Source organism: Pelophylax lessonae, assembly GCF_965119305.1.
Source record: "Pelophylax lessonae genome assembly, chromosome: 12".
Lineage (NCBI taxonomy): Eukaryota > Metazoa > Chordata > Amphibia > Anura > Ranidae > Pelophylax > Pelophylax lessonae.
Window position 1 is genome coordinate 11889549 of NC_138779.1, and position 27757 is coordinate 11917305.

Consider the following 27757-nt stretch of genomic DNA (forward strand, 5'->3'; position numbering starts at 1 on the left):
CAAACAGGAGAGAGAGGGGGCGGGGTCGACGGCAGCTCCCTGTCTGAATAGATACACGGAGTGGCAGCTTGGCTCTGGTGCCCCCATAGCTGCTGTGGGGGCACTCAATAGGAGGGAGGGGCCAGGAGTGCCAGCCAGGGACCCGAGAAGAGGAGGATGCGGGCTGCTTTGTGCAAAGCCAACTGCAGAGAGGAAGTAAGTATAACAAGACTTTACAATCACTTTGGCCCCTTTCACACAGGCGGACCGTTCAGATCCGCCTGTCTGTTTTTTTGGCGGATCTGAACGGTCCCCCCATGCATCCCTATGGGGCATTGAATGTCAGCAGAGACATGTCCACTGACATCCGATCCGTCAAATCTGGATGGATGGAAACCCTATTTTTCATCCGTCCAGCGGATGGAATCGGATGAGAACGGACAGGCGGTCCGTTCTCATCCGATCTTCCCATAGAGAACAGCGGGGCCTCACAGCTCTGTCTCCGCACACAGCGCAGAGACAGAGCTGCCATCTGCCTGCTCAGCAGGAGATTGGCGGATCGATCGCCCACTGAGATAACTCGAGTCCGCCGACGGACTCCTATGTGTGAAAGGGGCCTTAAAGTTCTGGTAAGCAAGTAGGAGGGGGAGTGTGGTTTAATAAAATCAATGTATTCTTTTAGGCAGAAATGAACAATAAGGGCTCATGCACACAGGATATTTAAAAAATGCCAGCGCTGCTGCCAGGGAAAAGCAGCTGTAAAAACACGATTTTAGTCGGATTTTTGACTAGTGTTTATAGATGGTTTTTTGCCGTCAGTGTTTTGGGCATTTTTGCAGTAAAAACACTAAAAGCTGGCTACAGCAGTTAACAGCGTTTAAGTTTGTGACCCCCTGCTGATTTTGTAGGTTTGTCCACTGACAAAGAAATTATCAATCTATAATTTTATTGGTCGGTTTATTTTACCAGTGCGAGACAGAATAACAACAAAAATATCCAGAAAAACTAATTTTAAAAAAAGTTATAAATTGATTTGCATCTTAATGAGTGAAATAAGTGTTTGATCCCCTATCAAGCAAGATTTCTGTCTATCAAGTGTCTTCTATGCAGGTAATGAGCTGAGATTAGGAGGACTCTCTTATAGGGAGTGCTCCTAATCTCAGCTTGTTATCTGTATAGAAGACTCCTGTCCACAGAAGCAATCAATCAATCAGATTCCAATCTCTCCACCATGGCCAAGACCAAAGAGCTGTCCAAGGATGTCAGGGACAAGATTGTAGACCTACACAAGGCTGGAATGGGCTACAAGACCATCGCCAAGCAGCTTGGTGAGACGGTGACAACAGTTGGTGCGATTATTTGCAAATGGAAGAAACAAAATAACTGCCAATCTCCCTCGGTCTGGTGCGCCATGCAGGATCTCACCTCATGGAGTTTCAATGATCATGAGAATGGTGAGGAATCAGCCCAGAACTACACGGGAGAATCTTGTCAATGATCCCAAGGCAGCTGGAACCATAGTCACCAAGAAAACAATTGGTAACACATTACGCTGTGAAAGACTGAAATCCTGCAGCGCCCGCAAGGTCCCCCTGCTCAAGAAAGCACATGTACAGGCCGGTCTGAAGTTTGCTAATGAACATATGAATGATGCAGAGGAGACCTAGATTAAAGGGGTTGTGGGCAGATAACACCAAAATCAAGCTCTTTGGCATTAACCAAACTCGCTGTGTTTGGAGGAAGAGGAATGCTGCCTATGACCCCAAGAACACCATTGCCCTCCATGGAGGTGGGAATGCTTTGGGGGAGTTTTTCTGCTAAGGAGACAGGACAACTTCACTGCATCAAAGGGACGATGGATGGGGGCCATGTACCATCAAATCTTGAGTGAGAACCTTGTTCCCTCAGCCAAGGCATTGAAAATGGGTGGTGGATGGATATTCCAGCATGATAATGACCCAAAACACACGGCCAAGGCAACAAAAGAGTGGCTCAAAAAGAAGCATGTTAAGGTCCTGGAGTGGCCTAGCCAGTCCCAGACATTTATCCCATAAAAAATATAAATGGAGCTGAAGGTTCAATTTATCAAACGTCAGCTTTGAAACCTTAATGACTTGGAGAGGTGTGGGACAAAATCCCTCCAGAGATGTGTGCAAACCTGGTGGCCAATTACAAGAAACGTCTGACCTCTGTGATTACCAACAAGACTTTCTCCACCAACTGCTAAGTCATGTTTTGCGAAGGGGTCAAATCTTTATTTCACTCATTAAAATGCAAATCAATTTATAACTTTTTTGAAATGCATTTTTCTGGATATTGTTGTTGTTATTCTGCCTCTCACTGGTAAAATAAACCGACCAATAAAAATTATAAACTGATCATTTCTTTGTCAGTGGGCAAACGTACAAAATCAGCAAGGGATCAAATGCTTTTTTCCCTCACTGTAAATTAACAAAAACTTTTGGAAAAAAAAAAAAACATTTTTCTTAGTTTTTGTTACAATATTTTGCAAATAACTAATCTTTCTTTATAAATTTAGGCCAAAATGTATTCTGTTACATTTCTTTGGTAAAAATCACCCTAATCAGTGTATTTTATTTAGTCTTTGTGAAAGTTATAGAATCTACTAACTAAATGGGATGTACAGCATATTTGAAAATCGATTAGTCCTGATATACTGATGGCCTCATCTAATTTCTTGAGACCCTAAAACACAAGGGCAGTACCGATACCCCTCCAAATGACCCTTTTTTGGAAAGTAGACAGTCCAAGGTATTTAGTGTAGCGCTACCCCCTAGAGCAGTGATGGCGGACCTTGGCACCCCAGATGTTTTGGAACTACATTTCCCATGATGCTCATGCACTCTGCATTGTAGTTGAGCATCATGGGAAATGTAGTTCCAAAACATCTGGGGTGCCAAAGTCCGCCATCACTGCCCTAGAGGGTTGCTAGGTTTTGGGTGCCCCCTAATCCTGCACAGCCAGGCAACACTTGCATTCTCAGTTAATGACCAGTACTTGGAGCTGGTTTTTATATTTCATTGAGGGAAGAACTTGGATAGGGATAAGGGGTTATGGGATGCTCAAACTTCTGCAACAACTTGGAGGACAACTTCTCTATGTACAACTTGTGGCAAAATGGATCCTGGACTTTACTCCCTCCAGAATAATGTCAGTCCTTAAATGGACCAGTAGCAAGTATCTCATCTGCTTTTAGGTGCTCGAAGTCCCCTTTGTAGAAATAGGAAAATTCCAACTGTATGCAGGAGCTCTATGTTCCCTTAGTGAAAATAGCAGTGCATGTGGTTTCTATGAGTGAATTCCAGAGCAAGGGGTGTTAAGGTAAGTTGTGGCACTGTCTCTTTTAAGGCTAGCTAAATATTGCATCCAGTTGCCCATTGTTGGCTCTGGGGGTGGTAGGTAGAGGTACTCACACTGTCCCTTGACATCCCGCAGCTTGGCAAAGACTGCTTGTTCAAGCCTCCTTCTGTGCAGGTCCTCCCTTGCAATACAGGGTGTCTCCTGGATAAGGGTGGTGAAGATACCTCTGGTCAAATTGCTCCTTTCCTTCCTTCCTCAACTCCTCCCTTGAGGCAGAGCCCTCCAGCCCCAAGGTCCCCCTCTAGGCCCCATGATTCCTAAATATTTATGGGCACATCTGACCACCTTGCCAGGCCTCCCGCCTGGGGATTGGTTCAACTCCCATCAATATTCAGATCCATGACCTGTACCTCTGCCCACTAGCTTCTAGAAGTTTCTGGAAACTTCCAGAACCAAGGGAAGACTTGCAGAGCCCACCCGCCTGACCTGAGCTTGAACTTTATAGACATGCTCACTTTACTTGTGAGCTAAATACAATTTATCTAACTATGTACACTGGGGGTGCTACATTAGTATGACGCATGGTGATTTTTTTAAATTTTTAATTTTTTTGTCACAATTTTTTGGAAAATTGGTTTTCCCTACAAAGTCATTTTAACAAGTTACACCCCAAGACATACCTAAAATTACACCCCAAAACACATTGTGCTACTCCTTCCATGTATGTGGATATCACATGTGTGAGACTTTTTTCCAGTCATACCTGCACAGAGGGACCTAAAATGTAAGGAGCACCTTCAAGAATTCTAGGGGCATACATTTCACATCTAATTTCCATACTACTTATCACATTTTTGGAGGCCCTGAAGCACCAGGACAGTAAAAACACCCACAAAATGAACCCGTTTTAGAAAATAAACACTCCAAGTTATTTTAGAAAAGGCATAGTGAGTCTTTTGAAAATGTGATTTCTCTATTGTTCATTGACGGACGCAGTGTCTGATGCATATCAGTAGGGTTGAACTGCCCCCTATCGGAGAAGGACACTAGGCAGAAAAAAAGTTCTGGCTATGCTTATGGGCAGTCCCAGGGGGTATACCCTCTCTCTTCCTGCATAGGATGTCAGTTTTAATCTGCCTAGTCAGGAGTAAGGACCTAGTTCCTTGCTGAGATCTCTGGTCCTGGCAAACTTTTCTTCTAGATAACTTTTTTTTTTAGTTAGCTTTTCTCCAGATTTTTTCATGTGAGATCTACAGGCAACTATGCCGGATCTGAGCGACGGGCTTGATGTATAGATCCAGTTGTCACCCCAGCCAGCCAGCGAGTATGAGCAGACCTTAGCTCAGCGTTGGGTCGACCGCGACATAGTCCCACTGGACGGGGACTGGTCCTGCGAGTTAAACGTCTCGCCAGGTCGCATACGGCTGGGTCTAGGCCCGAGTCGCAGAGTTCCTATTTGGCCGACAGCCCCCCACTTCGGCGGAGAGGGGTTTTGTCAGGAGATCGCGCCCGCCTGTTCAGGTATGGTGAGTAAATGTCCCCCCTCTTCCCCTGGCGGATTTTGGGGTGGATGCGGGCCCCTCCCATTCCCGGGTTCCTCCCAATCCCGATCGGAACCTCACATTCCCGGGTTCCCCTATGTCCTGTCATGCATTCCCTCTTCTACCTGCCCCCCCCACCTCATACTAGGGGCCTACTCCCGGGGGCTGGGATCATGCTCTTGGCCGGATGTGGGGGCGAGGGGTGCGCCGCCTGCGCCAGGCGAACAGTCGTGCCGGGGGGTCTCTACCTATTCCTCCAGGACCCACCTGCCGATCTATCCCATTTTGGAGTCTGGGGGGTCCCCACGAGGGTCCTCAGCTGCTCTGCAGGCCAAGCAGGGCCGCCATTTTCTTGTAGCCTCATGTGCTGAAGAGATTGGCGGCCATCTTTGTACATCCGGCGCGGCCATTTTGCGGTGGTTCTCTCTATAGGATTTAAATGGGAGTTCCTGAAGGCTTTTTTTTGTTGGTGGAGCCCCTCCCTATACCCTGGGCTGTTTCTCAGATCCTTCCTTCTTTGGATCGAGCTGCTGCTGACACGTGCTGTGCAGATGTTCTGGGCCGCCTGCTGCATCTGGGTACAGTGAGTCTGGGGTTCTCTTTCTCTCTCTCTGCTGGGGGTCTTCAGTGTGCTTGCATAACCTTCGGGGGGCGCTGTAGCGTGGTGGGATTTTTTGAAAAAAAAAAAAACACCTTTTTTTTGTGTAACTTTTTTCAGCCTTTCCTCATGGGTTTCCCTGGTGCAACATGGAAACATGGACCCTACAGACCTTGTGTCCCCACCTGACCCCTCGGGGAGGCCGCAGGGCCCTCTGGACCCCAGCTATCTATAGATGCAATTTCGGCAGTCCTGGAAGCATTTGTGTCCCAGGTAGAGGTAGTCTTTAAAGGGTGAGGTGCTAAGAATTTGAAATGCCCTCCGCCTACCCCTGCCTCATCTGATGTCTCAGGTTCTGAGTCTGATCCAGCCACCACAGACACCGGTCTCCCTGCCAGGTCCGCTACCTCGCGCCCTGTTTCCTCTGATAATGAGGATGACATTTCTACCTCCACTGCCCCGCAAGATAAGGCGCTGGTGGACACACTAGTTGTTATTGTGCGTGAGACTCTAAAAAGGGAGGATGCGACTGAGGTGCAGGTTACATTCGGCGCTTACAAGCCATCTAGAGCGGCAAAGGTTTTTCCCTTTCCCGCGTATTTTGACACCATGCTCAAAAAAGAATTTGACCACCCAAAGCGTTCCTCTGGGGTGCCTAAGTGGATTTCTAGACGCTACCCTTTTGAGGAATGCCTGATAAAGAAGTGAACTGTGCCACTTATGGTGGACTCTTTCGGTCTGCAGGCTGAATAAAGCTACCATGGTTCCAGTGGAGGATTCCCCGTCCTTTTAGAATCCGGAGGATAGGAAGGCAGAGTCTTTGGCCCGCAATATGTATTACCTGGCAGGGTCTGCACTGAGACCGGTGTTTATGGTTGCCCTTGTCACGCAAACATTGACTGAATGGGCTAAGTTACTATGACGTGACCTGGAGGATAGACAAGTCCCTCCCACCTTTGAGGAGCTGTTGGACCAGCTGGTGCAGGGGCTTCAATTTGTTTGCGACGCCACGCTGCACACTGCTCCCATATTGGGCCAACTGTCACTTTTGGCAGTGGTCCCCTGTCGTATACTTTGGCTAAAGTGCTGGTCTGCGGATCAGACTTCAAAGAAGGCCTTGATTGATCTGCCTTTTCAAGAAGATCACTTGTTTGGAGCTACCCTGGATGACATAATTTAAGGTCTCACAGGGGGGTAGAGTACCTTTCTTCCACAGGCTTCCAAGGGTAAGTACCCTCGTCGCAGACGGGGTCCCTCCTTTTCAGCACACAAGAAGTTTTTTCGTCCCTCAGGGTCAGTCGAGCGACCCTGGTCTTGCAAACAAAAGTCTGGGTTCTCCAGACCTGCGGACAAGACCACCTCGGCCTGAAGGTGCGCCCTCACCCGTATATGGGATGGGGGGACGTCTTTGCCGGTTTCTGGACCTGTTGCTATCCCGGATACCAGACAAATAGGTTCAGGAGGTCATACGGTCCGGTTATAAGATCGAGTTTCGATCCGTCTCTTCGGTAAGGTTTTTCCCTTCCAATGTGCATCTGTCCTCGGATCGTTTGCTGGCGCTCTCTGGGGTAGCTCAGGACCTGGTACAACAGAGGGTAATAGTCCCAGTTCCGTGTGCGGATTGTTTTCAGGGCTTTTTCAAACCTCTTCATGGTTCCTAGGAAGGAAGGCAAGGTGCATCCAATCCTGGACCTGAAGGCACTGAATTGCTTTGTGCAAGTTAAAAAATTCAAGATTGAATCCATTCGCACGGTGATGGCTTCCCTACATCAGGGGGATTTCCTGGCCTTTCCTGGTTTCTCAGTTTTGCCGTGGGAGAGGATCATTATCAGTTTGTGGCGTTGCCCTTTGGTCTCGCCTCTGCTCCTCGGGTGTTCACAAAAGTGTTGGCTCAGATCCTGGTGCTCTTGCAGCAGCCGGCGATATCGGTCCTGCGTTACCTGGACGATCTGCTTCTCCATGCGGAGTCTCCTATGGTGCTGGAAACAAATTTGGAAATCACCATGAGAACTCTGGAGCAGTTCAGGTGGATTCTGAACCTTCAGAAGTCGCCCTTGATCCCTTCCATGAGACTGGACTACCTGGGCCTGACCTTGGACTCATCCTCGGCCAGGGTGTTTCTTCCTCCGGAAAAACTCCAGGCTGCGGTTCAGCTGTCCAGCAAATGGTCGTCCCTTTGGACCTGTATGAGAGTTCTGGGACTGATGTTTAATTCCACATGAGGACCCTCCAGAAGGAAATCCTTCTCATATGGAACAAGAATCCAAATTCCCTGGGCATTCAGATCCAGCTGAGCCGGGTGACAAGGAGTCCCTGATCTGGTGGCTTCGGTCCCAGAGGCTCAAGCAAGGAAAATCCTTCCTCCCTATATATTGGACAATTGTCACTATGGGTGCAAGTCTGTCCGGGTAGGGGGGAGTTCTCGGCAGGTTGTCTGCTCAAGGAGTCTGGTCTCTGGAGGAATCCAGGTTACTAATCAATGTTCTGGAGCTGAGAGTGATCTGGCTTTGCCTAGTCCACAGGACCGAGTACCTGCAGGGTTGTCCAGTGCACATTCAATCAGACAATGCCACGGCTGTGGCTAATGTCAATCACCAAGGGGGCACCAAAAGTGTCCTTGCGGCCTTGGAAGTGGCAGGCATCCTTCGTTGGGTGGAACGCTTTGTTCCAACTCTCTCTGCTGTTCACATTCCAGGTTCGGAAAATAGGCAGGCTTATTTCCTCAGTCGACAGGCCTCGGATGCAGGGGAATGGTCCCTCCATCCGGAGATGTTCCAGCAGTTGTGCCTTTGTTGGGGCACTCCAGATGTAGATCTGTTGGCATCTCGGGTCAATAGAAAAGTACTTTCTTTTGTGGCCCGGTCTGGGCAGGAAGGGGGTGAAGGTGCCCAGTAGGAAAGTGATTAATAACATATTTCAAACACCCATTCTAGGCATACTTAGAATAAAACCCCTAAAACACATTCTGCTACTCCTTTTGAGTATGGGAAAACCACATGTGTGAGACGTTTTTCAGAGCCTAGCCACATAGAGAGGCCCAAAATCCAAAGAGCACCTTCATGTTATCTAGGGGAAAAATGTAAACATCTAATATTGATCAGGGGCATTGTAACTGGTGTGGCAGTGTTCAGGAACAATATGGCTGATGCGTCAGTGACCAGGGACACTGGAACTGGTGTGGCCATGATCAAGGGCAGAGGGACTGGTGTGGTGGTGATCAAGGTCAATATGTCTGAAGCAGGGGTGATCTAGGACACTGGGACTGATGTGGCGGTGAGAAGGGGCAGTGGAAATGATGTGGTGGTGATCAGGGACACTGTAACTGGTATCGCAATGATCAGGGACACTGTAACTGGTGTAGCAGTCATTAAGGACACACTGTAACTTGTGTGGCAGTGGTTAGGGACAATATGACTAGTGTAGGGGTGATCAGGGACAATGTAACCGGTATGTCGGTGATTACAGGGAATATGACTGGTGTGGTAATGATTAGGGACACTAATCACTATGAGAGTATCTCAAAAAATTATAATTAAATTACATTAACATTAATTATAATTGAATTTTATATATATTAGCTCAGCTCTAATATAATTTCATTTTACTTTTTTTTTTTTTACAAATTGTCACCAGAGCAGTGCTGTGTTATCATATTTGCTCAGTGGGGGGGGGGGGGGGGGGGTGTCAAGATTTTTTTTTTTTCACACTGTGATTACCTATTACAATGATGATCGCTGTAATAAGTAATCGGTAAAAGACTGTGTAAAGGTTTAATTCATGAAACCTTGTCTACTAGTGTGATGCTGTGATTGAGTGCATACTATATTTTACATGGACATACTTTTCACTAAGCCAACATTTCTGTATTGAAAAACCTTTTTAATTGATCTTATGTAATATTCTAATTTTCAGAGATACTGAATTTTGGGGTGTCACTAGCTGTAAGCCATCATCAAAATAAAAAGAAAGAAATGCTTGAAATGTGTCACTCTGTGTGTAATGCATCTATATAAAATATAGGAGTTTCACTTTTTGAATTGAATTACTGAATTAAATTATTTTTTTGATGAGATTCACATTTTTGGAGATGCACCTGTATATCATGAACGCGTGCCATGTGTTTTCCACCTATAATAAATAAATATATACTGTATAATATAATGGATGCATGCCATGTACTGTTCAGCTTTTATATATTTACTTTATATAAAACAATGAACGAATGCCATCTATTGTTCAGCTATAAGGCAATGAGATGCACCTGTATATCATGAACGCGTGCCATGTGTTTTCCACCTATAATAAATAAATATATACTGTATAATATAATGGATGCATGCCATGTACTGTTCAGCTTTTATATATTTACTTTATATAAAACAATGAACGAATGCCATCTATTGTTCAGCTATAAGGCAATGAACACAACCCATATATTGTCCAGCTGTAGTAGTATGTACCAGTATAGTAGTATGTACCAGTATTGTGTTCGAATCTTTAGATTACAGTAACTGAAAGCTGATGAAAGGTTTCTGTATCCAGGTGCCCAGCTAGCGATGTATCTGCTGACCAGCTAACCGTGATGAACAATGGAAATGCCACTGAAGCTCTGTTCCCTACAAATGTCTTCCAGATTACCGGTTTTAACACCATCTATCTCTACGCTGAACTTGCACTCTGCAATAATAATTGTAACTCGGTAAGACTCAACATACACATATTCAAAGAAAAAAGAAGAGAGTGCACGACTGCCCTAGCATAATACAGTTTTATTGCAGATTAAAAAGGCTGTACATAAATACACTCACATAGATATGAAGCACATCGCTAAGCCCAGGACGTCACCACCTCTCTACTGTAGACGACCGCACGTCCGCTCTCTCACAATTTCCTGCAGACCGTGACATCCGGAAGTGAGAGCATCCGACTCTCGGTAAGCAGTTTCCAGTGCGCCTGCGCCCGGACCAGCCGGCGCCACGCGCCTAGGGACGCAAGTAAGAGCTGACGGAGGTGACAAGTAGATAGGCTGGAGAGAGGAAAACCTCCCGACGTCACACCACACAATTGAGGTTGCTATGACTATGCATTTCGGAGACGTAGCCTCCTTCTTCAGGTCCCCCTGAAGAGCTTGTCACCTCTGTCAGCTCTTCCTTGCGTCCCTAGGCGCGTGCGTGGCGCCGGCTGGTCCGGACTCAGGCGCACTGGGAACTGCTTACGGAGAGTTGGATTGGATGCTTTCACTTCCAGATGTCACGGTCTGCAGGAAATTGTGAGACAGCGGACGGCGAATAGGAGTGCGGTCGTCTACAGTAGAGAGGTAGTGACGTCCTGGGCTTATCGATGTGCTTCATATCCATTTGATCCATGTGAGTGTATTTATGTACAGCCTTTTTAATCTGCAATAAAATGGTATTATGCTAGGGCGGTCGTGCACTCTCTTCTTTTTTCTTTAAACAGTTGATTGTCCACCACCCAGTGGAGGGTAAGGTGAGCTGCAACGCCCCATCATCTATAATTCCGTGAGTGCCTTTCAAAAATCACCAGCCTGGACATTCAAGTTTAGGATCAGCGCATGAGCTGGTAATGTTTTTTCAGAGTTCAACATACACATAGAGGGTGATCTGTGATTTCTGTGCCTGAAGAAGCAGTCAGGGATTATTTAGACCATAAGGACAAAGGGTCAGCTGCCCAATTGGCCCACTGGTCCAAGGGGCCCCCAAGGAGGAGCACACAGAGGGCTGCTAGAGGAGGAGGACATGGGGGGCTGCTGGAGGAGGAGGACACAGGGGACAGTCGGGGATGATCAGTGCGACGGAGGGTACAGTTGCTAGCACCAATCTCCCTGCATGACTTTTCAGCTGACAGATGCGGGAGGGAGAGGAGGAGAAGCGGCAGTCAGGTGAAAAGTCATACAGGGAGATCGGTGTTAGCAACTGTTGCACCGATCATCCCTGACTGTCCACGAGGAGATAATCCATGGGTGTAGGGTGGGTCACAGTGGGCCTCAGCCTCTCAGGGGCCCCTGTGCAGTTAACACCCTGCACACATCGATGATACGCCACTGAATCCCGCCTTCCTCCTGATAACCAGACCTCAGATCACAGCAACCTGGTTCCAACAATTTATGCAGTGCTTTCCATATCGTACATTCACAGCAGTCCCTGCCCTCAAGGAGCTTACAATCTAAGGTCCCTATCTGACATACACGGATACATACTAGAGCCAATTTGGACAGGAACCAATTATTCTACCATCATTTAACAGGAGGAAACAAACACACGCAGAACATGCAAACTTAATGCAGATAGTGTCCTAGCTGGGATTCCATTGAGGTCCCCAGTGCTACAAGGTAAGAGTGCTAGCCTTTAAGCCGGTGTGCTGCCCCAATGTTCAAAGTTGGCTTTCTGATCATTGCATGGCCTTATTAAGATGTTTGTACACATAAACAGAACAGGGCAAGGATAGAAGGTGCCAACAGGTAACCAGACCCTGAGTGAGGGGGGGGGGGGCAATCTCTGTATAAATAGTTCATAATAAGCTCATAAGAAGTCCATATAAGTATGAAGTTCATCGAACAAGAGGAAGTGATCCAATAAGAATTGGGGGGATCCTGAGACATGGTGTCCAAGCTATAGGGCAGGCTTATTCACAGGAGCAGAAGAAGGCTCCAAATGACAGGTAGGATATTTTCTGCTGTTTTTGCAAACCAAGCAAACAGAACATCGTTGTGTGTAATGAGCATGAAAGTTGAATTAACGACCAACTCCACACAAAAGTGTCAAATTAAAATCATAAGCTGGCTTCTGATACTGAGGTACCACCACCAGAATTCACAGTTCTGCCCATCTACTGTAGCCATAATATGGACTAGGGATGAACTTGGGTTTGACCCAAACCCGATCTCATAATCTCAATCTTAAAGACAATTGATGGTGTCATGCTCATCCCTAACAAAGACAATTGATGGTGTCATGCTCTTTCCTAACAAAGACAATTGATGGTGTCATCTTCATCCCTAACAAAGACAATAAATGGTGTCATGCTCTTTCCTAACAAAGACAATTGATGGTGTCATCTTCATCCCTAACAAAGACAATAAATGGTGTCATGCTCTTTCCTAACAAAGACAATTGGTGGTGTCATCTTCATCCCTAACAAAGACAATAAATGGTGTCATGCTGCCCCAATAAAATGTAGAATAAATAGGTCATTGGTGAATATGGTTCAGAGAGACTAAAACCAATGTGAAGGGGGAATGCAAACTATTCCAGGAAGGACTCACCATTGGAGTGATGAAAGAACCCGGTGTGCGTACAATCTCCACAGCTTCCAATGTGGGGATAACACAGATAGAGGAACATGAAGGGGATGTGATGTGACTTTAGCATAGCTGGAGTGTTTCTTGGATACAATTTGGAATTTCTGTTGAATTACTTTTATTTTCTTACAGACCTGCAGCCCTCAATCCAGATCACAGATTATACAGCCAATTGCAGGTAAGTCATCTCACGTTCACAATTTTGTTACAGTAATTTTATGTGTTCCTTCAGTCACAGATATTAAAGCTCAACTCCAGACAAAACATTTCTATTCTTTTTTGTTTTGGATAATGTAAAAAAAAAGGGTTCAAGCTTCTGTCAAGATTTGACTGCTGTCTTGCATTGTCTTGTATTGCTCTGTGTGTCCTGTATATTTAAGAGACCAAAAAGGCAGCAAAATGTCCGTTGTTACGGTTTATTCTCAGGGCTTACAAATGTTGTAACTTCTATTGTGATCACTACACAATTATTTCAGCCTACAGTGAATATGAATATTGTATAAGATATCCAGAAGAATGGATTTTAATATCTTTTTCTGTCTCTCCAGTGGCTGCGCTTGCATCCTGTGGCAGTGTTACCTGTGCTGATGATGAGTATTGTGACAATAGTACTTATACCTGCCAGTGTAATACAACTCTCTATCCATTCATACGAGGTATATGGTATGCTATAATACAATGGTCACCATGGGTCATGTGCCATTTAAAACCAAATATTGCATTTTCCCAAAAACCATATGAAGTGCATGTAACATACATCAATGTAAGGGGGCACTACACTGACCACCAATGTACAGAGCCACTACACTGACCATCAATGTACAGAGCCACTACACTGACCATCAATGTACAGAGCCACTACACTGACCACCAATGTACAGAGCCACTACACTGACCATCAATGTACAGAGCCACTACACTGACCACCAATGTACAGAGCCACTACACTGACCACCAATGTACAGAGCCACTACACTGACCACCAATGTACAGAGCCACTACACTGACCATCAATGTACAGAGCCACTACACTGACCACCAATGTACTGAGCCACTACACTGACCATCAACGTGAAGGCGCACTACAATGATCATCAATGTAAGGGGGAACTACATGGGCCACCAATGTACAGGGGCACTTCACTGACCATCAATTTACAGAGGCACTACACTGACCGTCAATGTACAGAGGCACTACGCTGACCGTCAATGTACAGAGGCACTACACTGACCATCAATGTACAGAGCCACTACACTGACCATCAATGTAAGAAGGCACTACATTGACCATCAATGTGAAGGAGCACTACAATGATCATCAATGTAAGGGGGAACTACATAGGCCACCAATGAAGAGGGGCACTTCACTGACCATCAATGTTAGGGGTTCACTACAATTACCACCTATGTTAGGGGGCACTACACTGACCACCAATGTAAGGAGGCACTACACTGACCACTGATGTAAAAGGGCACTACTCTGATCACCATGTAAGGAGTCACTGTATTGACCATCAATGTAAGGGAGCACTACACTTACCACCTATGTTAGGGCGCATTACACTCATCATTAATGTAAGGGGCACTACCCTGCCCATTAATGTAAGGGAGACTGTACAAGAAACTAATGCAAAGGGGTGTTACACTTAACATTAATGAAAGGGGGATTACATTGACCATCAACGTAACAAGGTCACTGTCTGTCTGTCTTCATTACCTACCATTATCCAGCACCCCTTTAAGAACTACAATTCCCATCTTCCATAGAGCCTGCACAGTGAGTCTTCTGTGATTCTGCCATTTGCTCTCCCTCTCCTGCACTCTGATGGGATCCAATTCTGTTCTTCAAAAGGTGGGGAGAGAAGAGCGAGCACGAAATTACACTGAGCCCACTTTTGTCACACAGATCCCAAAGGGGCGGGGGAGGGATGAGTGGGGAAATGAGTCTGCACATGCTCAGACACTCTGCCTGTAGCCATCCAATCGGCCAAGAAGAGCACAGTGGCGGAGGGGCGAATGAGGGGAACACAGCTGGCTCAGATACTTACAGCCTGCCCAATGTTTGCATTAGACTGGCGGGGGCTAAAGGGGGAAGGGGAGTGAGCGGGCAGACTCATAGCTGGCAGCACTCAGGTACAAAGGAAAACCCCTATAGTGTATAATTAGCATGTCACCGTCACCTTTTCATCTCAGGAATGCTGAATGAATGTACTCTTTTTTCAGGAAGCCGTCCATCTCCATATTTTACATGTAATGACGTACATTTTAATATTCAAGTCTCAAAATGTTGGTTGGAAGCCAATGGTTATAATACGTCCGATATAAGGCTGAACAGCACTGAATATTTTGCAGTAAGGGAGGTTGTGGATGGAATATCGGAGATGACCATTTATCGTCCATTGATAGCCTCTGACTGTAACACTGAAGCTGAGGTAAGTTCTCCTGACACCGTCTGACTGTTTGTTATACAAGAGAAGTAAAAACAGATACATTACAGTATGTATAGACAAAAAAGTTATACAGTGCATCCGGAAATATTCGCCTCTCTTTACTTTTTCCGCATTTTGTTATGTTACAGCCTTATTGCAAAATGGATTCAATCCATTATTTTCCTCAAAATTCTACAAACAATCCCCCATAATGACAATATGAAAGAAGTTTGTTTGAAATCTTTGAAAATTTGTTTAAAATATAAAAAAATCCCATGTACATACAGTATCTCACAAAAGTGAGTACACCCCTCATATTTTTGCAAATATATTATTATAGGAAATGACACTTTGCTACAATGTAAAGTAGTGAGTGTACAGCTTGTATAACAGTGTAAATTTGCTGTCCCCTCAAAATAACTCAACACACAGCCATTAATGTCTAAACCACTGGCAACAAAAGTGAGTACACCCCTAAGTGACAATGCCCAAATTGGGCCCAATTAGCCATTTTCCCTCCCCGGTGTCATGTGACTCGTTAGTGTTACAAGGTCTCAGGTATGAATGGGGAGCAGGTGTGTTACATTTGGTGTTATCGCTCTCACTCTCTCATACTGGTCACTGGAAGTTCAACATGGCACCCCCCTTAGGATCTGAAAAAAAGAATTGTTGCTCTACATTAAGATGGCCTAGGCTATAAGAAGATTGCCAAAACCCTGAAACTGAGCTGCAGCACATTGGCCAAGACCATACAGCGGTTTAACAGGGCAGGTTCCACTTAGAACAGGCCTCACCATGGTCGACCAAAGATGTTGAGTGCCCGTGCTCAGCGTCATATCCAGAGGCTGTCTTTGGGAAATAGACGTATGAGTGCTGCCAGCATTTCTGCAGTGGTTGAAGGCTTTGGGGGGGGGGGGGGGTGTATAAGCCTGTCAGTGCTCAGACCATACGCCGCACACTATATCAAATTGGTCTGCATGGCTGTCCTCCCAGAAGGAAGCCTCTTCTAAAGATGATGCACAAGAAAGCCTGCAAACAGTTTGCTGAAGACAAGCATGGATTACTGGAACCATGTCCTGTGGTCTGAGGAGACCAAGATAAACTTATTTGGTTCAGATGGTGTCAAGTGTGTGTGGCGGCAACCAGGTGAGGAGTACAAAGAAAAGTGTGTCTTGCCTACAGTCAGGCATGGTGGTGGGAGTGTCATGGTCTGTGGCTGCATAAGTGCTGCTGACACTGGGGAGCTACAGTTCATTGAGGGAACCATGAATGCCAACATGTACTGTGACATACTGAAGCAGTGCATGATCCCCTCCCTTCGGAAACTGGGACGCAGGGCAGTATTTAGACATGATAACGACCCCAAACACTTCTCCAAGACGACCACTGCCTTGCTAAAGAAGCTGAGGGTAAAGGTGATGGACTGGCCAAGCATGTCTCCAGACCTAAACCCTGTTGAGCATCTGTGGGGCATCCTCAAACGAAAGGTGGAGGAGTGCAAGGTCTCTAACATCCACCAGCTCTGTGATGTCATCATGGAGGAGTGGAAGAGGACTCCAGTGGCAACCTGTAAAGCTCTGGTGAACTCCATGCCCAAGAGGGTTAAGGCAGTGCTGGAAAAAAATGGTGGCCACACAAAATATTGAAACTTTGGGCTCAATTTGGACATTGTCACTTGTTGCCAGCGGTTTAGATATTAATGGCTTTGTAGCAAAGTGTCATTTCTTCAGTGTTGTCACATGAAAAGGTATAAGAAAATATTCACAACTGTAAGTTGTCACAGCCTTTGCTCAATACTTTGGTGAAGCTCTTTTGGCACCAATTACAGCCTCCAGTCTTTTTGAGTATGATGCTACAAGCTTGGCACACCGATTTTTGGGCAGTTTCTCCCATTCTTCTTTGCAGGACCTCCCAAGCTCCATCAGGTTGGATGGGGGAGTGTCGGTGCACAGCCATTTTCAGATCTCTCCAGAGATGTTCAATTGGGTTCAAGTCTGGGCTCTGGCTGGGCCACTCAAGGACATTCACAGAGTTGTCCCGTAGCCACTCCTTTGTTATCTTGGCTGTGTGCTTAGGGTCGTTGTCCTGTTGGAAGATGAACCTTCGCCCCCAGTCTGAGGTCCAGAGCGCTCTGGAGCAGGTTTTCATCAAGGATGTCTCTGTACATTGCTTCATTCATCTTTCCCTCAATCCTGACTAGTCTCCCAGTTTCTACCGCTGAAAAACATCCCCACAGCATGATGCTGCCACCACCATATTTCACTATAGGGATGGTATTGGCCAGGTGATGAGTGGTGCCTGGTTTCCTCCAGACAGGATGCTTGCTATTCAGGCCAAAGAGTTCAATCTTTGCTTCATCAAACCAGATAATAGAGTTTCTCATGGCCTAAGAGTCCTTCAGGTGCCTTTTGGCAAACTCCAGGCAGGCTGTCATGTACCTTTTACTGAGGAGTGGCTTGCGTCTGGCCACTCTATCATACAGGCCTTGGTGGAGTGCTACAGGGATGGCTTTTCTTCTGGAAGGTTCTCCTCTCTCCACAGAGAAACTCATGAGCTCTGTCAGAGTGACCATCGAGTTCTTGGTCACCTCCCTGACTAAGGCCCTTCTCCCCCGATCGCTCAGTTTGGCCGGGCGGCCCGCTCTAGGAGGAGTCCTGGTGGTTCCAAACTTCTTCCATTTATGGATGATGGAGGCCACTGTGTTTATTGGGACCTTCAATGCTGCAGAAATGTTTCTGTGCCCTTCCCCAGATCTGTGCCTCCATACAATTCTGTCTCTGAGGTCTACAGACAATTCCTTGGACTTCATGGCTTGGTTTGTGCTCTGACATGCACTGTTAACTGTGAGACCTTAAATAGACAGGTGTGTGCCTTTCCAAATGATGTCCAATCAGCTGAATTTAACGCAGGTGGACTCCAGTCAAGTTGTAGAAACATCTCAAGGATGATCAGTGGAAACAGGATGCACCTCAGCTCAATTTTTGTGTCATGGCAAAGGGTGTGATAATTATGTACATGGGATTTTCTTTTGTTTTTTATTTTTAATAAATTTGCAAAGATTTCAAACAAACTTCTTTCACGTTGTCATTATGAGGGATTGTTTGTAGAATTTTTAGAAAAATAAAGATTTTAACCGCTTGCCGACTGCCCACCGCATTTATACTGCGGCAGGCTGGCTCGGCTGCGCGAATCGGCATATGGGTACGTCGGTTCGCGGGAGCAGGACTGGGGGCGAGCACGTGCCGCTGGCGTGGTCCCGCCCCCACTAGGCAGCAGGGATGCCAATCCACAGGGCCAGTGGCAGCAATTACCGTCGGGCACCCGTGAACGCTCCCCGCTGAGAGAGAAGGAAGGATTTCATTTGGGTACAGTGTCGCACAACCGTGCAATTGTCCGTTAAAATAACGCAGTGTGGAATCCCAAAAAATGGCCTGGTCATTAAGGGGGAAAATTCTTCCGGTCCAGAACTGGTTAATACATCACGTGTGGTGTGAACACCATTTACATATGTGGGCGTGACCTACGTATGCATTTGCTACTGCACGTGAGTACGGGGAATGGAAGCAGTTTCAAATTTTTTTTTTTTTTTTAATTATTTATTTTATGACTTTATTTTTACACTGTAATTTTTATTTATTTTTTTGATCACCTTTATTGCTATCGCATGAAATATAAACATCCCTTGCAACAACAATAAATCATTTTATACCTCACATGTGTGGTGCAAACACCATATACATATGTGGGCGTGACCTACTTATGCATTTGCTACTGCACATGAGTACAGGGGGATTGAAGTGCTTTAAAACATTTTTTTGAATATTATTTATTTTATGACTTTTTTTTTTACACTGTATATTTTTATCTTTTTTTTTTTATCACCTTTATTGCTATCACAAGAATTGTAAACATCCCTTTCAAAAACAATAAATAATTTAATACCTCACATGTGTGGTGCGAACACCTTTTACATATGTGGGCATGACCTACGTATGCGTTTGCTACTTCATGTGAGTACGGGGTGGGGATGGAAGCAAAAATATATATATTATTTATTTTATTACTTTTTATTTTTATCTTCACCCTGCAATTTTATATTTTGATCACTTTTATTGATATCGCAAGAAATGTAAACATCCTTTGCAACAATAATAAAGCATTTAATACCTCACATGTGTGGTGCGAACACCGTGTACATATGTGGGCATAAGCTACATATGCGTTTGTTCTACTTCACGTGAGTACGGGGGATAAAAGCGCTTAAAAATGTTTTTTTTTTATTATTTAATTCATAACTTTTTATTTTTACTCTGTAAGTTAGGGCCCTTTCACACGGGCGGTCCGATCAGATCCGCCTGTCAGTTTTTTAGGCGGATCTGATCGGATCCTCCATGCAGCTCTATGGGGCAGCGGATGTCAGCGGAGACACCTCCGCTGACACCCACTGCCATCCGTATCCGATCCGGTCTGTGAAATCCGGACGGATGAAAACCCTATTTTTCCATTTGTTCAGGGATCGGATCGGATGAGAGCGGACAGGCGGTCTGCTCTCATCCGATCCCCCATAGAGAGTAGCGGGAGCTGTGACCCCTCCCTCTCCGCACTGCAAGCGGAGACGGAGCTGTCATCTGCCTGCTCAGCGGGGATCGGCGGATCGATCCTCGCTGAGCAGCACGGATCCGCCTACGGAGGCGGACCGTGTGAAATAGCCCTTAATTTTTTTTTTGTGATCACCTTTATTGCTATCGTAAGAAATGTAAACATCATTTGCAACAATAACTCATTTAAAAATCCTTTTTATGGATAGATGTGGGGTCATTTAGACCCCACATCTGTCCTCTACAATGGAAAGCGTGAGATCAGAAAAAAAAATTGATCTCATGTTTTCCTAAATGAAAAAAAAAGGCCTTGTTTACAGTCTGCAAGAACTGTAAGTGACGTCATGACGTCGCTCTGGTCCCCTTAGGGCTAGGCCACAGAGATGAGCGGATGCCATCTTTCCTTCACTCATCTCTGTGGCTAGCTGCCGCCAGAATGGGTTCCCGGACTCACCGATCATCCAGGTAAGCCGGGGAATCATTGGAAAGTGACGTGTGTGGGGGGGGGGGGGGGGTTGGTGACTTCTCCAGCCGCTTCTAAAGGTAAACCAGCGGTGAATTCGCTGCTCGGATCAGTTTAAGGAGAAAGACCAGAGCCTAAGGGATAAATTGATACTGGGTGTTTGGCATCTAGCTGCAGCCATAACCCCGGTATTAAATGTCAAAATCATGACGTATTTTCCCTGTTAGTCAGTCGACAAGTGGGTTTAAATATATATATATATATATATATATATATATATATATATATATATATATATATATTGTAACAGGAAGTCAGCTAAATCTGGGAATGTAGTCACAGGAAGGAGATACATTTCCACCTGATTTAGAAAGTCCATTAATTAATTTAGGGTGTTGGCTACAGAGCTAGCCAGCAGGAAGTTGAAAGGCCTTCACCTGTTCAGAATGAGGGAGTTAAGGCTCTATAATTTGTTCAGAGAAATTCCTATTGTTTGCTGCCTCCAGAAGCTGTGTCCTGAAGCCATGTGGGCTGGGAGCAGGAGGACAGTCAGCGTGTGCCTCCCGACAGGATGTGTGGGCCTGGGAGAAGACCCCCCGGAGTGATGTGTGCCCGGGACGGTAACCAAGGGTGAATACGTCTCAAAGGTGAGAAGACGAACTGTTGATGTGAAAGAAACAAAGGACTGTGTTGCCCTGTGAAGCTATTATAAAAGGACTATTGAGTGTCCGCTGTAGGACAAGGAAGTCTGCCCGACGGTAGGTTGGAGACAGACACTTAGGCAGGTTCCAGTTGTGAGAAGGTAGCCGCCCAGAGAGGCAAGGATTTATTTTCTGTTTTATTTTATTTTGGATGTTTTGCTGCATACAGCCTGGTGAAGAAAACACCATTTAATAAACCACACTGTTTGTTTGCAAGCACTTGTCGGCTACCTCTCTGGGAAAACGCACCCCCCAAGGGGTCATCCACACCCGCCACCGAGCTAATCCCTCACATATGGTGGAGGTATGCAGTGGGCAGAAGCGAAGATCCCTGCAAGGAAGTGCAAATGTTTGATGAACTTTGTCTGGTGCATGAGATTGCACAATCTATGTGTGCAGGAGAGAAGATCCTGACAGAAAAAAAAAAAAAAAAAGTGTTTTAAAGAGACAGGGGTCTCAAAAATTTTTTGATGAACTTTGTTGTGTCTGGTGCAAGTGACTGCACAAACTGTGTGCGCAGGAAAAGAGATCCTGCAAGAGAGAGAAAAACTACATGTGTTGAAGAGACAGTGGTCTGAAAATTGTTTGCTGGACTGTGAAAAATTTGTTTGTGGAGTTATTGAAGATGGGGCGGTCCAAACGCCTGAAAAATGCAAAGATAGATGAAATGAGAGACCGGATTCTATGGATGGAGGGGATGTTGCCGTCTGAACCAGCCCCATCCATGCCTAAAGAGAGTCTACTAAAGAGGAAGGTTGTTGTCCCTAGCAACACTGATGAAACTGCTATGGAGACGCAGTGTGCTCAGATGAAAAGTAAACTCAAAATGGAGGAGATGTTGAAACATCTGATTATATCAAATGCAGCTCAACAGCAAGCAAATGCAGCTCAACAGCAGGCAAATGCGGATTTTCAGCAGAGCTTTGCAGCTCAACAAAAGGCTCATCAAGAGAGCATGGCAGGCTGGAAACAGAGACGCCAGCAGCCAATGGAGGCCATCGGTTTGGAGGAAACCGAGTATGTGTGCAGGGCTGAGTTGGATGCCTTGCAACGGAAAATGGAAGAAAAGGAACAAGCCTTGGAATTGCTTAAAATGGAGCATAGAAACTTGCAGGAAACAAATGAACTACTCAAGTCTCATGTGTCACAGTGGGAAGAATCCACTGCTCTTCTTTTGGTCGAGTTGCAAAAACGCAGAGAGACTATAATGGAGAAAGATACCATCCTCATGGAAAAGGAAAGTGAAATTCAGACTTTGCAGAAGCAAAGTATGGCTGATATGTTGGAGTTGCGTAATCAGCTGGAAAAAAGTCTTCAGTCTTTGGGAGCTACAAAAATAGACCTGCAGGAGTCGCAGGAACAGAATGTTGCTCTGGAAGCGACATTGTCTCTCAGCGACAAAGAGAAAAGTGAAAGAGAGGCTAAATTACTGAGTACTGTGTATGAGCTCACTACTTTAAGCAATGTGGTAGATGAATGGCGTGCGGACTGTGAAAGTTGGAAAGGGGAAGCCCAACGTGTCCAGCAGCAGTTAAAGGAGAAAGAAGCCTGTGTGGCAGAATTACATTCTTATTCCCAGATGCTAGCCAATGAGGTGAAGGCTCTTATGCAGGGAAAAGAAGATTGTGAACATAAGAGGGAAAAAGTAGAGGCACAGCTTCTGGAATCGCAAGTCAAGGTGTCAGAAGGTGACCGATTGTGTGCTAAGCTGTCAGAGAAGGCAAACCGACTGCAGGTTGAGTTGGACAATGTTACAAATCAGCTTTCTCAAGCAGACAGCAAATCTAGAGAAATTGCGGAAGATTTTTCTATCTTGGAATCGCAGCTGCAAGACACGCAGGAACTCTTACAGGAAGAGAGGTGTCAAAGGCTGAGTTTTAGCACAAAGCTCAAACAAATGGAAGATGAGAAAAATGGCTTCCTGGAACAATTAAAAGAGGAGGCGGAAGCAAAGAAAAACCTATCAGAGCAAGTCGCAACATTGCAAGCTCAGATAGCGGTTATGAAAAAACGCATGGAAGAAAGCGTTGGTTCATTACAGTGTGTTGAAGATGTGAAAAAGAAGTTTGATCAGATGCTTGGTGAAGAGAAGAATGTGTCTGCAAAATATGCAGAAGAACGCGCACGTGCAGAAACGGAGGTGCGTGATAACGAGAGCAAAGCCCTGTTCTTGGCTCGCTCTTTGGAGGAAGCTCTAGAGTGTAAGGCTGAACTAGAAAGTGTTAAACAGCTGCGTACAGAAATGGAAGAATTGATCAGCTCCAAGGATGATGTTGTGAAAAGCGTTCAGGAGCTAGAAAAGTCTAAGCGAGCCTTAGAACAGCAACTAGAAGAGATGAAGATTCCGTTGCAGGAACTGGAAGAGGAATTCCAGGCAACAGAGGATCTGTCCCAAAGAGGGGATAGTGTGCCTGATGCAGTTTTTAAAAGGATCAGTGTTTTGGGGTCTGTCCTGAGTGAGCCTCAGAAATGTGACGACATGTGGCTTGAATCACCCCTTTGGAATAAACCGTTCCTTCAAAAACTTCAAGCATTGGAAAATGTATCATTAGAGCTTCAGCAAACAAAGGAGCTGAGTAAGAAATGTGGTGATTTCTCAGTTCAGGCTGAAAACCTAGTGGAGAAAACTAAGGCTGTTGGTGAAAACGTGAAGCAAATGAATAAGTGCCTTTCAGGGAGTGTTTCCAAAATGGAACTGGTGAAAGACGGGTGGCAGAAGTTTGATCGTGATCTTGAGATGCATTTCATGTGGAATTCAGATAGAGAAAAAGAACTAGGTGACCTTGAGCGGTCAAATAGTTCAGCAGAAAGTGCATTGAAGAAACCTGTAAAAGAATGTGTTGCAGTTCCATGCTTCTTCACTGATGCAGAGAGGAGGTCTATAATGGATACCACCCAGATCGCTGGGTTCAACTGTGTTGTTGCCTTTGACCCCTATGTTGGTGGAAGGAAAGTTGATGATGTTCTGGTTGGCTACTTCTGTGAAGAGTTTGGCAAGAAATATAAACTCAATATCAAATCAAATAGTAGGCCTTTACTGCGACTCGCTCAGGAGGGCGAAAAGTTTAAGAAGTTGATGAGTGCAAATGCTTCAGATCTGCCTATGAATATGAAATGTTTGGTGAATGATATTGATATCTCTGGGAAAAGGAACAGGGGTCACTTTGAAGAAATGTGTGACAGCCTGTTGTCTCAATTGGAAAATCCTCTGCACAGCATCTTAGAGCAAGCAAAGCTCAAGAAGGAAGATCATTCCCTTTTACAACAAAAAGTCAATGATTGTGTACAGCTGTATGGAGAGGCAACTCAAGTCACAGAGGGATGTCAAGAGTCCCTACTTGGAACAAAGCTTAGTGAAGCAAAGGTTCTCAAAGTTTTGTGGAAAACATTTATGGATTGCAGAGAGAGGCGTCTTAAGAATGTTGAAGACATTAAGACTAGCCCAATTGAGTTGCCTATGGATCACGGTCCTCCATGGTGGATTGGACAGACGGTTATGAGGGACAAGCTGTCTGACATTTATGAGAAAGCTGTCAATGAAGATGACAGAAACGAGAAGGAGCGAAATGATGCCAAAAATGCAGTTGAAGAATGTGTATATGAGATGAGAGACAAACTGTGTGGCATTTATGAGAAATCCGTCAATGAAGATGACAAAACAGTTTCATCCGGAAGCTTGAGGATAATAGGAGGCTTATCAGTGAGTCAGCAGTGCTTGACACATGCGTGCCTGGAAATCTGTGTCCCAACCCTAGGGTTGAAACAAGAGGGGGGGGGTATGTAACAGGAAGTCAGCTAAATCTGGGAATGTAGTCACAGGAAGGAGATACATTTCCACCTGATTTAGAAAGTCCATTAATTAATTTAGGGTGTTGGCTACAGAGCTAGCCAGCAGGAAGTTGAAAGGCCTTCACCTGTTCAGAATGAGGGAGTTAAGGCTCTATAATTTGTTCAGAGAAATTCCTATTGTTTGCTGCCTCCAGAAGCTGTGTCCTGAAGCCATGTGGGCTGGGAGCAGGAGGACAGTCAGCGTGTGCCTCCCGACAGGATGTGTGGGCCTGGGAGAAGACCCCCCGGAGTGATGTGTGCCCGGGACGGTAACCAAGGGTGAATACGTCTCAAAGGTGAGAAGACGAACTGTTGATGTGAAAGAAACAAAGGACTGTGTTGCCCTGTGAAGCTATTATAAAAGGACTATTGAGTGTCCGCTGTAGGACAAGGAAGTCTGCCCGACGGTAGGTTGGAGACAGACACTTAGGCAGGTTCCAGTTGTGAGAAGGTAGCCGCCCAGAGAGGCAAGGATTTATTTTCTGTTTTATTTTATTTTGGATGTTTTGCTGCATACAGCCTGGTGAAGAAAACACCATTTAATAAACCACACTGTTTGTTTGCAAGCACTTGTCGGCTACCTCTCTGGGAAAACGCACCCCCCAAGGGGTCATCCACACCCGCCACCGAGCTAATCCCTCACAATATATATATAATATACATTTTCATAAACACAAGCAACAATGAATTTGAATATTGCAGCAAAAAAGTTGCTTTTTTTATTTTAATTTTTGATGGGCTATTCATATTTGTCTGGTTGTTTTTGGCTGGAGTTCTTTTTTACCAAAACTGGGGACTTACTTTTTGACCATTTATAGAATACCCAGACATTAGTAGTAACTATCTGCTAATGTGCGGATTACTGTATGGCGGTAAGTTTTCTGACCCTGTCTAATGACTTCTGTGCTTCCTCTCTCTACAGATGAATGCAACCCATGTCACATACACAAATCAGCTGTATATTTTTGCCCAGACTTTTCCAGTTACAATACGAAATGATATTGTCATGGATATTTCCTGCTCTTACCTGCTGAATACGAATGTTAATGTGACACTGCACTACGCATATATCGGGTAATTATTATAACGTAATATTGGTCTTTTACAAATCCATATTGGCTATTTTTTTTAAGACAGGGGTCTCCAAACTTTCTAAACAAAGGGCCAGTTTATTGTCCTTCAGACTTTAGGGGGCCAGATTGTGGCCAGCAGGAGTGGAAATCTTTATGGCATCAGTGGGTGTAAACATCGCCACATCTGTTATTAGGGGGAGGGAGTGCCCCATCATTGGTATCACTGGGAGGAATAGTGCCCCATTGTTGGGGTCAGTGGGAGAAATGATGCTCTATTGTTGGTGTCAGTTGGCAGAATAGTGTCTTGTATCAGTAGGAGGAATAGTGCCCCAAAAGCTGATTAAAAGCAAGCAAAGTGCCACATTTGGCCCCAGGCCACAGTTTGGAGACCACTGCTCTATATAGATCTTACTACTAGAGGGATCACCAGCAAGAGGAAGGAGGTCCTGATTCCTCTATATAGATCTTTATATCACTAGATGGATCACCAGCAAGAGGAAGGAGGTCCTGATTCCTCTATATACAGGTCCTACTCAAAAAATTAGCATATTGTGATAAAGTTCATTATTTTCTGTAATGTACTGATAAACATTAGACTTTCATATATTTTAGATTCATTACACACAACTGACGTAGTGCAAGCCTTTTATTGTTTTAATATTGATGATTTTGGCATACAGCTCATGAAAACCCAAAATTCCTATCTCAAAAAATTAGCATATTTCATCCGACCAATAAAAGAAAAGTGTTTTTAATACAAAAAAAGTCAACCTTCAAATAATTATGTTCAGTTATGCACTCAATACTTGGTCGGGAATCCTTTTGCAGAAATGACTGCTTCAATGCGGCGTGGCATGGAGGCAATCAGCCTGTGGCACTGCTGAGGTGTTATGGAGGCCCAGGATGCTTCGATAGAGTCCTTAAGCTCATCCAGAGTGTTGGGTCTTGCGTCTCTCAACTTTCTCTTCACAACATCCCACAGATTCTCTATGGGGTTCAGGTCAGGAGAGTTGGCAGGCCAATTGAGCACAGTAATACCATGGTCAGTAAACCATTTACCAGTGGTTTTGGCACTGTGAGCAGGTGCCAGGTCGTGCTGAAAAATGAAATCTTCATCTCCATAAAGCTTTTCAGCAGATGGAAGCATGAAGTGCTCCAAAATCTCCTGATAGCTAGCTGCATTGACCCTGCCCTTGATAAAACACAGTGGACCAACACCAGCAGCTGACATGGCACCCCAGACCATCACTGACTGTGGGTACTTGAAACTGGACTTCAGGCATTTCCCTCTCCCCAGTCTTCCTCCAGACTCTGGCACCTTGATTTCCGAATGACATGCAAAATTTGCTTTCATCTGAAAAAAGTACTTTGGACCACTGAGCAACAGTCCAGTGCTGCTTCTCTTTAGCCCAGGTCAGGTGCTTCTGCCGCTGTTTCTGGTTCAAAAGTGGCTTGACCTGGGGAATGCGGCACCTGTAGCCCATTTCCTGCACACGCCTGTACACGGTGGCTCTAGATGTTTCTACTCCAGACTCAGTCCACTGCTTCCACAGGTCCCCCAAGGTCTGGAATCGGTCCTTCTCCACAATCTTCCTCAGGGTCCGGTCACCTCTTCTGGCTGTGCAGCGTTTTCTGCCACACTTTTTCCTTCCCACAGACTTCCCACTGAGGTGCCTTGATACAGCACTCTCAGAACAGCCTATTCGTTCAGAAATTTCTTTCTGTCTTACCCTCTTGCTTGAGGGTGTCAATGATGGCCTTCTGGACAGCAGTCAGGTCGGCAGTCTTACCCATGATTTCGGTTTTGAGTAATGAACCAGGCTGGGAGTTTTTAAAAGCCTCAGGAATCTTTTGCAGGTGTTTAGAGTTAATTAGTTGATTCATATGATTAGGTTAATAGCTCGTTTA

At 45.3% G+C, this 27757-nt stretch overlaps 1 protein-coding gene and 1 long non-coding RNA gene across 2 annotated transcripts in view; both read left to right on the forward strand.

Moving 5' to 3' along the window:
• The first annotated feature begins 1091 nt into the window (after positions 1–1091).
• Positions 1092–27757, forward strand: part of LOC309567853 — a 1051047-nt gene continuing 1024381 nt past the window's right edge. Inside the window, exon 1 of the long non-coding RNA XR_014225967.1 lies at positions 1092–1315. This is a non-coding gene — a long non-coding RNA (uncharacterized lncRNA). The remainder of the gene's footprint in view (positions 1316–27757) is intronic.
• Positions 10022–25854, forward strand: LOC309568269 (uncharacterized protein; the record flags this gene model as incomplete). Its single annotated transcript, XM_082273938.1, has 5 exons — positions 10022–10138; positions 12890–12935; positions 13306–13413; positions 14981–15189; positions 25699–25854. The coding sequence occupies 5 exons, from the start codon at positions 10022–10024 to the stop codon at positions 25852–25854; spliced, it is 636 nt and encodes a 211-aa protein (XP_082130064.1).